Source organism: Pseudoliparis swirei, chromosome 9 (assembly GCF_029220125.1).
Source record: "Pseudoliparis swirei isolate HS2019 ecotype Mariana Trench chromosome 9, NWPU_hadal_v1, whole genome shotgun sequence".
NCBI lineage: Eukaryota > Metazoa > Chordata > Actinopteri > Perciformes > Liparidae > Pseudoliparis > Pseudoliparis swirei.
Window position 1 is genome coordinate 19,449,194 of NC_079396.1, and position 15,815 is coordinate 19,465,008.

Genomic DNA, 15,815 nt, shown 5'->3' on the forward strand with positions numbered 1-15,815 from the left:
GGCTTCTTTGATCTCGTGATTTGAGGTGATAACTTCTTTGAGCTGGGCAGAGAAGTCTTTTCGAAGAGCGTGAATAGCTGCTAGGATTCCATCGTCTCTAGCTTGGGCTTCTGTAGCTTCCGCTAGTCCATGTGTCAACTCCAACTCACCGTCTTTCTTCCTCTCTTTACCTCTTGAACTTGTTTTACTCTGCTTCATTTTGGATCCTCCTTATATCGTGCACTTATATCACTCGACGAAGACTTTTTGCAAATTCAAACGAACGGGTTTACATTTATATATGATATATTTTGCCGGAGCACATGGGCTCTGCGACTACTCACGTCCACGTCATAACCGGAACCCCCGAATGTGCTTTCTTATTCTTGCCTCAGTCTTTTTTCTGTCATGGGGTGTGGTGACATCATCAGTCTTAAAAAATACCAGGATGTCTGAATGCATCCTGTTGCATTTTGCAATTGTAGTAGATTAATGAGCAAATGTTTCCCATTCCACGGCTACCTCTTACAGAAATATCCTTGCTCTCAAGACTCAATTTTAAACTTGTGCCGAGAAGGACTGGACCGTTTTTTGAGCAACCGGCATGAACCACAACCACTGCAAATGAAAGCATGACACATTATAGCGTTAAATCAATTAGATGAGCGGGCAAAGCTCGTATCACATGGGTTCAAAGCTGCTGCCAAAACGAGCCGTTAATCCTGCTGCAGTCTACATGTGTCGGTGCGAACGGAACCTGCGGTTCTGCTGCAGCCTCCCGGTCTGCTGGGCAGGACCACCGACGCACATGGTGGCTGTTGTTTGTCCTCTTGACAATACGAGGGCGTGTCCTGCAGTCATGCATATAACAGCCAGACCGGCAGCGCTAGGCTTCGGCGCCGCTGTCCTCCGCTCTCTGTGCATCAGCAGCTTCACCGGCAGCCGCAGGCTTTTTACCGCGATGGCCGAGCTCCCGTCCGATCGAGTGGTGTTCAACAAGCCAAAGGTACGTCAGCAGCCGGCGGCACCGCGGAGTAGTCACGAATACAGCGGAATGGAGAGGAGGTGAACTACTTTGAAGAAAGACAGAAAAACACGATTTACCGTTATCGGCGTGTCTGTGTGTGTGTTACCCGAAGCAAAATACGGAAGAACATTTCACTACTTCCACTTTGACACGTGACAACCGACTTTAAAACACAGGCGATGAAAAGGTGATGCCAATGACTTTTTACAGGTAATTTGTTTTTATGATAAAAATGACACACTTATTGAGAAAAATCACACGCTAATATGAAACTTGCATCCTTCTTTTTACCAGCTTACCTTGTAGTTGATGTAATTCTGCATTAATGCATGCATGTGGATGAACCCTCTTATTTCATGTGAGCTTCTCTTTACAACACAAACACGTGTTTGTCTGTTTTTCTTCATGGTAGTTTTGATGTTGTTTGATACAGAGAAGGCTCTCTTACATAACCAAGCTTTGAAGTGAAATATGACCTGCCCCTCTCAGCCATGGTTGCACATGCACATCAGGTCTGACATGTACACACTGGTGCCCTTTGGAGTGAGTTGACTGAACATGTACCTCATCTGCTTATAATGAAACAGGAAATGACACCGCAAAGAAAGAGTGGGCTGTGTGTTGCAGAGAGATCATTGTAAAAGGAGAGGCCTGGCTGGAGTGAAGGCTGCTTGCAGAGATAATTTCATTTAATATTAATTTGCTGTGAAATTATACCACTTGTGGAGCAATTGTCTGTCGCAGCAGCCATCAGTTCACCATGCTTTATATGCAGACAGTATTGTCACAGCATTATTACAATGTGTGCTCATATAGTAAGTGGTGTTGTGGTGTGGTGTGAATGTTAGTGGGGCCGCTATGATTATATTAATCATTGATTAATCCCTTGATTGTTTTTTATTCAATTTATTGTCGGCAAACAGTAAAAAATGGCCATAAAAATGTCATGAAATACATCTTCAAACGTCCAAAAATAAAAAAAGATCTGACAAAGGAAAGTAGCAAATCTTCACAACTGAGAGAATAATACCACTGTATATTTGGCATATTTTGACCGTGACAATTTATCGATAAAGAGAATAGTTGGTAGTTTATTTTCTGGCAATCGACCCATCTACTGTTTCATTTCAGTGAGCTTCGGTTCTGGTTCAGAGTTACACTGATAAGCTACAACGAGATCAGAGGAATCATATTAAAGGACCACTGTGTACGATTTAGGCAGATCTTCTGGCTAGAAATGGAATATTATATTCATATAATGAATGGTCACTTTAATCACTACCTTGTATATACAGTATATATATTTTTCTCTTTACATTTAATATTATTTTTTTCTTTTTTCTATCTCTTATCTTTAATACTGCTCTAATGTGCACCCGCTGCGGTGATCCTGCAATTTCGCTACTGTGGGACAAATAAAGGAATATCTAATCTAAACTTAAAATTATGGTTGAGTGTATTATGACCTTAAACTAATAAGTGTTGTGTTTTGTTGTGTTTTCGTCAGCATCAGGCAACAACTCTTAGCCCTTCTTAGTTTAGTTATGTGTATTATATGTTAGTATTATGTTCAGAGTTCTTGTACAGTGTGTATGTCATGTTATATTATGTTCGGCTATGATAGTTGTTGTGTGGGGCCTTGTCCTAAGAATTTCAGTGCCCAGTCTGACCCTGTCATTCTGTGTATCTGACAATAAAAGACTTGAAACTTGAAACTTCTTATCTACAAAGGGAGCGGTTCCTCTGCTAGGAATTCACCATGTTGCACCGTCATGTTTCTACAGACCAGAAAGGACAAACCAAACACCACCTCTAGAGAGGACCTTCATGTTACTCCGTTACCTGAAGGCCACCGCAGTTCTCTGACACGCATGGAAAGGGAGGGGTGAGCGGATGGTGTTCAGTCCGCTGCGACCTGCAATCTCACCGCATAATAATAATAATCCAACTGAGAACTAATGACTGTTTTGTATAGATAAAAAAGAAAAACTCAAGCAGTTTCAGTTTCCCGCATTTCTTCTTGTTGTAAACATATGATCTCAGGATCTCTTTTTGTTTTGTTTCACCACACAGATGGACACAGCTGTACAACGTTTTCATGTTTTTACATTCTATTAAAGTAGGCGATAAGGAAGCAGGTTTGAATAGTATTCGGCCATAATTGGTGCTTATTTATTATTATCTATGTTAGGTTGTAGTGGATTTTATGTACACTTGCACATGTAAATAAGGAAGTCTTATGTTTTAAATAATGCAGATCCTAGCTGGTTTCCTGTTTAGGCTCTTATTCTGAAGTCTAAAACCGGGGGTAGGGCTCTAAACCGGAAGCGGAAAGCAGCTGTTACCTCCCTTGGCGCGAAGCTCAGTCTCTTTTGAAATGCTGAGCAGGAGAGAGCATGCCATCGGGGCGCTGAGTGAGAACAACACACAAACTGGGAGCTTTAAGCTCACTAAATGGAGACTGTAAGTACTAATCTTATTTGCGAGACATTAGATTGGCTGTCTGATTATTGGAGGTCGACAGAAACTTTAAAGCAACCAGAAAAGACTGTCAAATAAATACTCTTAAATGCATCCCTGGTGTTGAGACTTCTTCCACAAAACACATCGCTCCATCCAGACTCTTTTGAACCCCCTTTACTCTTTTATCTATTAACAGGTTATCACAGGGTACTTTCTTGATTTAGTTATTTATCATTTGGCCTGGGAAGACAGGTCAACATCGAATAGTATGTAAGTATTCACGTGTGGATCTGGAAACGGAGGATGTTGAATTTTTTTACTTAAAAATGACCCAACTATTCAGCAATTATCTAAATAGTTCATTCTCTGTCCTTTGAGAAATCGATGTATTCTTCACTCGTCCAGTTGCGCAAGAGGGTAATTATTTTCATGAACGAAAAAATATTCCACCAAGCCTTTGTGCAATCACCCCGTTTCATATGTCAAGAGAGGTGAAGGTAATACCTCAAACATCTGAATGGAGCTTAACTGGGGTCATGAGAAGGCTCATTGACTGCTTTCTTAAACTTTATAGATCCAACATGTTCATAATAGAGAAAATAGTGTGTTCATGTGTGACCCCCATCACTCTTAGTCAAGTTGATAGTGAAAATAAGATGTTATGGTCTTGAAGGGTTCAAACAGTAAAATAACGTTATCTAGAAAACGTTCGCTGCTGTGTAAAATCAAATGCAGCGTTCCAAGCTACATTTTTTGCTCTTTAATTTAGTCCAAATTCTCATGAACTAATCTTCTTCTTCGTCATTGCTCCCAACCAGAAAGAGAAATGAAATGTATGCTGTCGGAATGTCTTTAATTTCACCTCACCCTAACTGATAAGCGAAATGTAGGCCTCAGCTGTTGAAGGAGGATCATAGATATATATCGGTGTCATCTGCCTGAATAAATCACTGCTCTCAGCACTATAACCAGAGCCGGAAAATATCATCTTCTTTAACCCTTTGCCGGCCTTAACACCACTTGTGGCTCAGTCATGCATACTGCATTCATGATGGGCTGCAGCCAAAACATTCAGCTGCGGCACCACCGCCGCTGTGCTTCCTCAGCTCAGTTTGTGTAACTCCAGTGGGTATCTTCAGTTCTTTATCTCTAAAATCTAGTGTACATTGAGGTTTGGATGTATGGCAACATCCATCTGTTTCAAGATGAGTTTTTTTAATTGATTGGTTCATTATTGTTATAATTCTTATCGTGTATCTTTCTCATCCACAGGTTGAGCTGCATGTGCACCTCGATGGAGCCATCAGGGTGCAGACCATTCTTGATGTTGCCAAGTAAGTTAAGAATTAAGAAAATACGTCTTCCAGTTTTCTTCATCAACTGTACGGAAAGGTTTTTAAAAAAGCACCACTAATAAATCACATAAACAGGTGTGTCGGACAATATTAAATTATCACAAACGTATTGATCTATGAGCAAATAAAAAGTTTTAAATAGTGTTGACATTACAGTTTTTTTCTTAGTGACTGCAAAATGTGCTTAGAACATTTCTTGGTCACATTTTACTGATAACCAAAATTAAGGGATCCTTCAAAATGTGGTAATGTTTAAAAAGTAATACTGGTTAATTTGTATTATATATTATGAGTGAATATGGCGAACAGGTTAGCAAACAGATGCCTACGTACAAACCCAACAGGTAGGTGAGCATTATTTTGGAGTCGTGTTTTATTCCACCCGATGAATGGCAGTCAAATATTCACTCTTCTAGCTCGATTTTGTCTCACATTCTAGGATTCAAACGGAACAAAGTTTAACTTTCAACACTGTCCTTGAATTATTTCTTTTCCCCCTCTCCTCTTTCCAGGAGACGCGGCATCCCTCTGCCAGCAAATACCGTGGAGGAGATGACGCAGATCATTATCCTCCAGAAGCCTGCAACCCTCACCGAGTTCCTGGGCAAGTTCGCAGAGTACATGCATGTGGTTGCGTAAGTTCTCACATGTCTCCATTAACGACTCCGTTTCATAATTACCAACGGCCTGTTCTTGCTGAGCACGGTAAAGGGAGTGCAAAGAGCAATATCTTGCATAATTAAGAGTCAGGGTCCACCTTATTACAGTCACAGGAATGCTCCTTCACAATGTTCTCCGGTGAGGGTCAACGTACGGGCAGTTGAACACGCATGTGAAATTGTGTTTTACAACGACGCTGCAGCCAAAGTGTTGCAACCAGAGTGTGTCGGCTGGTTTGTGATTAAAGGGGGTGGGGATTCTAACCTGGTAAAGACATCGAGATCAAGTGTCCCCTTGGCAACTAAACTAAGAGGAGAGTAAAGTGCTTTGGGAACCCTTTCCGGAGTCTTGCATTGAGTGCTCCGGTGACAGAGTTGAAAAAAACCAAATGAAGTCTTTCAGTTGCTCAATAGCCATGAAATCTTTCAACAATGACGCTCTTTAGTGGCCGGGCCGCAGCGCGCAGTTGTGCTGAATGGACCCTCTTGTATCAAGGCTCCTGAAAGCCAGCCAGCAATGGCTTCAACAACATGGGAAACCTGCTAGCTGAGTTTAGCTCATGCAGAATTGTTGTATGAGCTTTGTGGTGATGTGGTGGTGACAGAGTATGGGGGGGGGGGGGGGGGGGCTAGAGAACAACAGACATTCAGACCTGTGTAAATGCTGGAAGCTGTGTTTTTGTAATGTGTGATGTGGGTCAGAAGGTGTCCTACTGATTCTAAAGTCATGATGGAGATGGAGCTGCGGTTCTTCTAATATTGTCACAGCAAATCATGTCGTGTACCATCGTGTGTAAAATATGATAAGCAAATGTCCAAGGACTTAGACAACTTATATATAAGTGAGGGCTCTCCCAGCTTTAAAACAAATATAGATAGATAGATAGATTTACAAAGAGCGGGGAAATTGCTTCTTTTTTTTGCTTGACAAATTACTTGTTGCTAATTAATTTTCTGTTTGACAATTGTTACAGCTCCATCAAACCATTAAACAACTAGAATGGGCACTCGGTAGAGCTCATACCTTCGCATATCACAAGATTGGACATTGAATTATGAACATTTTGGCATTATTTGCATGCCAATTGGATATAAATTGACCGCGCTATGGTAAAAAGAAGATGGTGACCTTTTCATGACGTTGACCTTTGACCCGATCGATCCCAAAATCTAATCAAATGGTCCCCGGATAATAACCAATCATCCCACCAAATTTCATGCGATTCGGTTTAATACTTTTTTACTTATGGGAATAACACGCATACAAATAAATAAATACACGGCGATCAAAACATTACCTTCCGCATTTTCAATGCGAAGGTAATAACAGTTTATATGTTTCCTCGAAATTCACCCTGTAGTAGAAAAGGTTTACAAGGGTAACTTTATACGGCCCATTTGACTTTACAGTTGTTCCGCTTCCTCCTGTGATGCAGATAAAGTGAAGATCAAAACGGCTTAAAACAATATTACTGGGTTGTTATATCCAAACACACCGCTATGACCCTCAGCGAACCAAAACACCGTCTTTTATAGATGTAATTTACAATTTGCTATATTTCGCAGCGGTGTAGAATTAAATCAAATATAAATCTAGCAATATAAATATTTTAAAGAGTCTCCCCTGCTCACCCCCAAAAAATCCTTGCAGATTTATTTTCCACTTGTTTTTAATCCTCGAATCGATGTGATTCATCTAAATAAATAATTATATCAGTAAATACTTATATTGCTCATTTTGAAAGCCTGCATGGATTAACACCGAGATAAGAAATGACCAGAGCCGAAGGGCAATGCTCCTCGTGTTGTGTTTTTCTTTTGCTCTCTTACAGTGGAGACAGAGCAGCCATAAAGAGGATCGCCTATGAGTTCGTTGAGGACAAAGCCAAGGAGGGAGTGGTTTATGTCGAAGTCAGATACAGTCCGCATTTACTGGCTAACACTAAAGTCTATCCAATACCATGGAACCAGACAGAGTAAGTCTTTGGAGACAGCTGGAGTTGCTGTTGCTTTAAGGGAGCAATCTATTAAACTCATTGCATATTTCTGTATTTTCTTCACTCAGGGGGGACCTGAGTCCGGACGACGTGGTGCACCTGGTAAACACGGGCCTCAGCGAGGGAGAGAGGGCCTTCAATATCAAAGCCAGGTCCATTCTATGCTGCATGCGCCACATGCCAAGTAATGAACTGTTCACGCTCCCTTGTGAGACGGGGTGTCTCACTGGACTGTCTTCTGTCTTTTCTTAGCGCTCTGCCTCGGTTATTCTGGTCAATTAATGAGCCCCACAAAAACAAATAAAAATAGAGAAGTCGTATGCTTATAATGACAATGCTAACATGCTAATGTCAAGCAGGTATACTTTTTTGTCCATGTTCACCATTTTAGTTGAGTGTGTTAACTTGCTAACATTTGTAAATTGAACACTAAACACAAAGTACAGCTGAGGCTGGTGGGAATGTCATTAGTTTTGCAGTTATGTGTTCATAAAACCAAAGTATAGGACAAATTGGAACTTTGAACTGATGATGACACTAAAGTAAAATCAGGGAGAAAACCAAAGTCGTTTTCTTCAGAGTGACATGAACATGATTACGTTTAATTTAAGTGCTTTCAATAAACGTAACTTATTGATAAAAAACTATAATATCAACTAGCTGGTGACATCAGAGGAACATTGAAGGCATGACCAAAGCCAATAGCATTCCTCCTCTAAGGGGCCAGTAATGTTTGTACAAATGTCACGGCAACCCATCTAACAATTGCTGAGATGTTTCAGTTTATGGTGAGAAAGCTGCTGCAAATCCGCTCTGCTCCATTTATGCAGCTGTTTCCTGTGTTGCCCAACAGCCAAGCCACATTAATGAGTCATTCTGTATCTCACAATACATCTCTTGCACAAACACTCTGTAATTGTCTATGGTAATAGAGTGATTACATTTTAAAGTAAGAGACTTCCTGAACGTTTGGAGGACGTCTGATTTTGTCATTAATCAAGAGAATACAAAGTGCTATTTAAGGCAAACGTCATCTCGTATAAAGCTGTTTCATAACAGTATGCAGTTGGACTCCTGTAGGTCGTACTGCAGCCTGATAATGAATACTGTATGATGATCTGGGACACATCTACGCAACTGTTTTGATTTTGAAAAAGTAAATTCTGTTTTCATACAGTATATAAAGTCAATATGTGACACAGCAAATGAAAGGAATATTTATGCTTATTTGCTAGAAGATAAGAACACTGATACCGCTCTCGTGTCTGCACGGCACATGTGAACTTACCAGGTGACAGTTAGCTTAGCTTAGCATGAAGAATGGAAACGAGTGGCAGCGGCTTGCCTGACTATATGCAAAAGGAACTAAATCCAAACATTAAGCGAAGCTCGTCTGCGGCTCCTGGCAGCCCCATATTTAGGCTACAGTTCAGACTGGAGTGGTATCGATCCTCTCATCTAATTCTTGGAAACAAAATAAACGAGCACATTGCCTAAAATGTTGAACTGTTCCTTTAAGAAGTAGTCCTGTTGAATGTCAGCCAGCAGCATGTTGGTCGGCGTCGTCTTGTGCTCATCACAGCTGTAGATTGATACAGAAGGATTTTAGCATGATGCCTCAGCTGTATCGTCACATTCCACCCGCACATCATCTGCGTGTGTGTGTGGTTGTGTGTTTTAGTTGGCAGGACCAAATTGTGTAGTAATATAGTGTCTGTTTAAAATTATGCAGGCTGGTCCATGGATGTGGTGGGGCTGTGTAAGAAATACCAACAAGAAGGTGTGGTTGCCATGGATCTGGCAGGCGATGAGTCCCTCAACTGTGAAGCCAATCCAGATCACAGGAAGGCCTACGAGGTGAGCGTGTTGACACAACCAACAGACAGTCGGACGGTGATGAGGATGATTAAAAAGGCGTTGGCTTTGGTGTGTTTTATTTACTTCAATCACAGCCTCACACGCCTCATACATAGAAATAACTTGTATACCAGTAGTATAAAGAAATAATGGTATTTATCATAACCAAGGTCAGCTAGACCACTGGTTCCCAAACTGTGGGCAACGACCACATGACGAGGCCACCGTGACAACTTTTTTAAAGAATATATACAGTTAGTCCATATCTTAGCATTTAACAAACTTCACGGTATAAAATAAAATAAGTTATTCTTTCAATTATTATATTTTAAATTATAAACTTAAATAATAAAGAAATCTCACTGGTTATGGGCATCCCCTCTCCATTAAACAGACTCGGTCTGCATTAGAAAATGTAAACAATGGCCAATTGTCAATGAAAAGGAAACACAGAGAAGCCTATTAATTATGAAAAAACGTTTGCACAGACATGGAATTTTATTTTAAAATCAAATACAGAGGAGGCTAACGAAAACTTTACGGCACGCGTAGCAGCGTTTGTTGTTTTTGTATTTTTGCCCTGCTATTAGTTCCGTTTATAAAAAATATTTTGTTTGTTTTTAAAGCCGGGAATGTCTTCTAGAGTTTAATAAGCTTACTCTAGCACATGTATAGCACAGTGGACATCCTTTTTATTGCTAGTATATTGCATCATTTAGAAGTAAAACATGTCATATCACAGAGTCCAGTGTTACCACATGCTGCAGGCTGATGGAAATATGGCTGCAGTTTATTGCCTCAACAACTTTCAGGAATTCTTGGAAACAATTGGACACTTTGTTTTTCTTGCGACAGTAAAAGTACATGACATTTGACCTGTGCAATTAACCCATTCCAAGTGTTTAGGAGCAAAAGGCTGCTGTAAAGCCCCCAGGGAGCAATTTAGGGTTCAATGTCTCACTCGGGGACACGTTGACGTACAGACAATAGGTAAGGAGAGGGATCAAACGCCGACCCTCGTGCTTAACAGATGACCTGCTCTACCGACTGGAAACATGCCCATCAGCCTCAGCTGTACTATGTGTTCAATGCTAAATAGCAAGTATTAGTGATGTACACACAATACCTGCTTAACATTAACATGTTGGCATTTTCACTGTGTCAGCTTAGCCTGTCAGCCTTTAAAGCTCAAAGCACCTCATGTGTAAAGACTCGTAGTCTCGTTTTAATAGCTTCGATGAAACATGTCACCCCACATGAGTCCCACTGTTGGCGTGGAGCAACGTGTTTCTCAGGCTTGGTGAGAAGGTATTATAAGACTTGTTTGGTAACCGGCAGATTAGGTGCATTGCCCTGCTGTACCAGTGTCTATAGTCATTCTGTCCTATAACAGTTCAGATTGCAGGCTGAAAAGAGGTCGAGGTGACAAACGATCTCACTGCTTTACATTTCAGTGTCAGAAAATCGCCTCAAATTGAGGTGGAATTCAATGTCGTTGTCTTTATACAGCACTGAAGCAAAAGCTAATTCTCACAAACCAATATGTTCTCAAGAACCGACGAGCAATCCAATTTGGCTTTCAGGCAACATTTATTGATTAATTCAAAGAGGACCACAGTAAGTAAGCAATGTTGCATGTCAGACCATAATGAATGCGGTAGATTAATCACTTAAAGATGATTGAGGCAGTTAAAATGATTGAGGCGAATCATTTCTTAATAATTCACAACATGGTCATCAAATCAAAATAATTTAGTTCAAAGTCAAGTATTTTCGGAGGTTGCACATCTTTTGTTGATTAGCTCTTATCAATAAAACATCAACAAGGCCCTCATACCATTTAAATAATTTGTTCAAAATTGAACTTCACTGTACTAATTTAGCAAAATCACTGGCCTCTTCACATCTTAAAATGTGCTTTTTTGTATGCAGGTTGGCATATCTGTGTATGATATTTCATGTGAGTTTGTTTGTACGACTTATTCAAGAATCTAAAGTTTACTTCCCTCATGTTGTATGCATACAGTTTATGATTATGTATTTGTATTTGTCATAGTTAAATTATTAACAAGAAGCAAAACTCACTGAGCAGAGTCCACACTAATATTGATGGCTATCTTCATCACTTTATGACATATAGCAGATAAGAAAGCCCTATTTTGTGTGCAAGGTTCAGAATGCTTAAATGAAAACACAAGACAAAGTGCACATGCTGTAAAAATATTAATGTCATTATTAATGTAATTGTAGCGCCCTGTATCCACATTGTACTCTTTATTTTTATTTTTATCCGAAACAATGCAAGTATGGCTGCTGCAAAATCCCACATGTGAAAGCCAGTTGTGAAAGCCAGATGTTTGGCGGCGCAGTTTGGTTGCTGATGCGTTGTGTGATGTATTTTGTTGACAGGAAGCCGTGCGCTGTGGGATCCACAGAACAGTTCACGCAGGAGAGGTGGGGCCCCCGTCCGTAGTGAAGGAGGTAAGCCGTTCAACAATAACGCAAGACATTTCTGAGAACAATGTGAATTAGTAAACCGGCTACAGCAGGCAGAGATCCAAAAGAAACAAATCGGCCAAGGAGCAGAATAAGAGTGTCTGAAAGTGGACTGGACAACAACCGCACAAGAGGCGACATGAACACATACAAATACATGTGTGGAGATGCATATTTTTCAAATCAGCTGCTATAATAAAAGTGCTTTAGTAAAGAGCTACAGCACGTCTCACCGCCTCACAAGTGGCCACGCTCTAAGCTTCCTGAAAGTGTTCAGCTACGCCACAACAGATGTGCGTGTGCCTCTAGGAATAGCCTGCACATTCTGCTGACATGGGCAACATGTAGGATTGTGTTTGTGCTATATACCCTCTTGCCTCGTGACCCGTCTTGATATTTTAGGCGGTGGAAGTGCTGAAAGCTGAACGGGTTGGACATGGGTACAGAACCCTGGAAGACAAAGTTCTGTACAAGAACCTGCTGGCTCAGAACATGCACTTTGAGGTGAGGAACAAGCCGGAATTATCACCATTTCAATCAAAAAGCTGCATCACCAACGAGGTTATTGATTGGAAACATACTGAGCCCAGTTCAGAGTTACCTGCTCACATTTTGATCACGACAGAGTGGGATTATTTCATCAGGTCGCTATAGCGACAGAGCTGACTGCACGATTACAACGCCTACCAGTAGAACAGTGATACGCTGACCTCTAGTGGAGCCTCCAGAATCACAGCTGGATGAAGGCAGTCTGCAGTAATGACGTTTCTCAGCGCTACCTGTGCTGTACGTATTGCAGGTGTGTCCTATTTCCAGTCAACTGACGGGTGCCTGTGACCCAGACTTCACCAAACATCCGGTCATAACGTGAGCTGTGTTTATGTTACACAACAACTATTATCCTGCATTAAAATAGAATCGGTTGCTTAATTAATTATTTGGATGGATTTCCTCGTTACCTTTGTGCAGGTTTAGGAAAGACAAGGCAAACTACTCCCTGAATACAGATGACCCACTGATCTTCAACTCGACCCTGCACCTCGACTACAGCATGGCGCACAAATACATGGGATTTACAGAGGAGGAATTCAAACGGCTGGTGAGATCAAATGCATGAATAATTACAGCGGTAGTTCACAGGATGAAGGCATTTGAATATGTTTTGAAATCCTAGATATGGGGTGTAGATGCCCTGTGCATGGTAATGTCGTTATCAGTTACTATTTAAAGCAGCAAAAAAAAGCCCACGTAAAAAAAGAGTTCCAAAGCCTCACACTCTTTGAATAATTACAATTATTAATGTATTTTAAACTGTGGGAGCAATTGTGCTTCCCCATCCAGATTTCATCGGATTTGCACATTAAATAAAAAGTTTGTCATTTTGGACTCTTATAAGCGTTGTCGCTAAGAGATGGATGAGAAGTATGACATCGACGTAACAGAATGTGCTCACTCGACCCTGTAAAGCTCACTAGATACCACGGAAAATAGGCACGGTGTTAAATGGTGCCTCATGCATCGCAACCAACAGTTTTCTATCTTTGAGATTTATTGAGGCAGATCGTGGATGGCTCGTGCATTAAAACAAACTAGAAAAAAGACAATTTTAAAATTATGTTGTTGGTTTTCCCCCAAATACCAGAAAATAATTATTCCAACTTTTTAAGGTAGTAACTGACGTTATCCTCAGTTATTTATTAACCCTCCTGTTGCCTTCGGGTCATTTTGACCCGATTCAATATTTAACCCTCCTGTCGCCTTCAGGTCAATTTGACCCGATTCAATGTTTAATGTCGGTGTTCTTTCGGGAGTCAACAGACAAACATAAAGTATCTCACACTTAAACTTGGAAAACAATATTAATTCTAATAATTTTCTGGAGATTTTAATAATTGACCTCAAGGGTAAAATATGTCAGTAAATATAAAGGTAACAGGAGGGTTAAACATTGAATCGGGTCAAATTGACTAAGGCGCAGAGAGGTTATAATGAATCGGGTCAAAATGACCCGAAGGCAACAGGAGGGTTAAATGAGCCAACATTACTATGTGACGGGTGGAGCTGCAACCCAGGACATAGGGCCTATTCAATATAATCTAAATATGATCAAATCAGATCCACATTTACAAGTTTCTACAGGAAGTGATGAACACATTTATGCATCAATGAATATAATATAATAAACATTATTCTGAAAAGTACAATTATCAGTGTAACTGATCCCTGTATATGATCTGGCGTGAAACTTACTGATGGTGAAATTACTCGTTTATGTTCTTTCTTTGGGTAAGAAAACATCAATTAAAACTGGTAAACTATCACCAGTTAGCCTCATACAGGTCCATTAAAGTATAAACTTTGTATAAAATGTGCATCTGTCCGTGAGATTTGTAGCCGTACCGTCAAGCTCAAATTCACACATTAAACAAATGTGCGATTCTTTTTAACCTTTCAAAATAAAAGTCTGATTTATCTATAAAGAGAGGAAGTGGATTGCAACCTCTATAAATTCTTAAAACAATACAATATTAAAAGGCATACATCAAAATCAACAAGGCAAATATAAAACAGGCAATCAACTCGGAACAATAAACCATCTATGGGGTTATTTACAATTCACAAATTTCCGAACTATTCCTTAGAATGCAACTCGAGCCTTCTTGTCTCGTAGAACATCGGTTCTGCAAAGTCCAGCTTCCTGCCTGAGAAGGAGAAGGAGGAGCTTGTCCACCAGCTGTACGAGGCGTATGGGATGATACGGACAACTGGCTTTTAAACCCGACCAAGAAGGACGTCTGAGGAGGAGGCGTGGCCTAACCCAGGGATCAATCACTCCTAACCCTTAATCTCACCCACCTGATGCAGCGGAATGTCTTTCCCTCATTTGTAACCAGACATAAAACCTACAGGATAATATGAAATATGCTGGTTACCATATGGCTGCCTCACATATTTGTACATCATCTTGTCAATATTCAATCTCAGTACTTAAGATACTTTTAATACGTTTACAGCTCAGTTTCCAAAGGATGTCATGGTGCTCTGCATGGTGTTACAAATCCAGGCAGGAAAATTATGTGTTTATGAAGCTGTTTTTGATGATATGAAACCTCTGGATACATTCTTCATCTTGTGTTTACATCCTGTTGTCAGGAAGAGAATCAGGGAAGCTGTCGATGCACACTTACTCAACAGTCTGAACACGTAGTCAGCATGTAAGGGAAGGAGACGGGCGTTTGCTTATCTTTTGGAGGGAAGAATATGCTACCTAGGGGGTAACATATGGCAGACTGTTAAGATCCGTAGTTTGGTTTTAGGGAAAAGTAATTTAATCAAGTATCGAACGTGTGCTTTTTGCCCTAAACGCATAACAAAAAGGTAAAATGGCTAAATACCAAAAGTATACTCACATTAGAACACTAGGGGGCGCACTCCAGTCACCTAGATGGACAAACCAGCTGACTGGTTTTGCACATCGTAATTACTCAATTCTTTTGAATTATATTTTATTTCCATTTCACTACTTAAAAAGAGAGCACTTCCACTTGTAGACATGTATGGCACTTGTGAAAAGTATCTTTGAACATAATAAAATGTCTCTTTCAGCTTGTTTCTTTAAAATGATTACGATATTTTCAAAGACAGTAGCCTCCTTATAGGTATCTGCAATATAATATGTCGCTTTAGTTCAAAGTTTTACGTAGCTACTATAAAGAGGGAATTAACTTAAATCTGCCAGATTGCAAAAAAGAAAAGAAAAAACACCCAGACAAACTGCTGTTCTGATCCTGTTTCTTTAAATATGAAAAGCTAAATGGCAGCACTGGGAAATGTAGGAAATGTAAATGCTAGCTTCCTGCAGCCGCGCTAATGTACACAAAAGCTGCATTCAATAATATGTTTGGCCCTGGAGGAACAACTCAGCGAAATGGACTCATTAATCCCGTTAACTTGGCCGCGCTGCAGCTCCTTTACCTGCCGC

General features: G+C 40.4%; 1 protein-coding gene across 1 annotated transcript; it reads left to right on the forward strand.

The window, feature by feature from the left end:
• The first annotated feature begins 770 nt into the window (after positions 1 to 770).
• On the forward strand, positions 771 to 15,438 carry ada (adenosine deaminase). Its single transcript, XM_056423792.1, has 11 exons — positions 771 to 985; positions 4,742 to 4,803; positions 5,337 to 5,459; positions 7,316 to 7,459; positions 7,549 to 7,664; positions 9,213 to 9,337; positions 11,747 to 11,818; positions 12,236 to 12,337; positions 12,633 to 12,700; positions 12,803 to 12,932; positions 14,505 to 15,438. Exons 1-11 carry the CDS (start codon positions 788 to 790, stop codon positions 14,607 to 14,609), a joined length of 1,245 nt encoding a protein of 414 aa, XP_056279767.1. The 5' UTR covers positions 771 to 787; the 3' UTR covers positions 14,610 to 15,438.
• Positions 15,439 to 15,815: the final 377 nt, after the last annotated feature.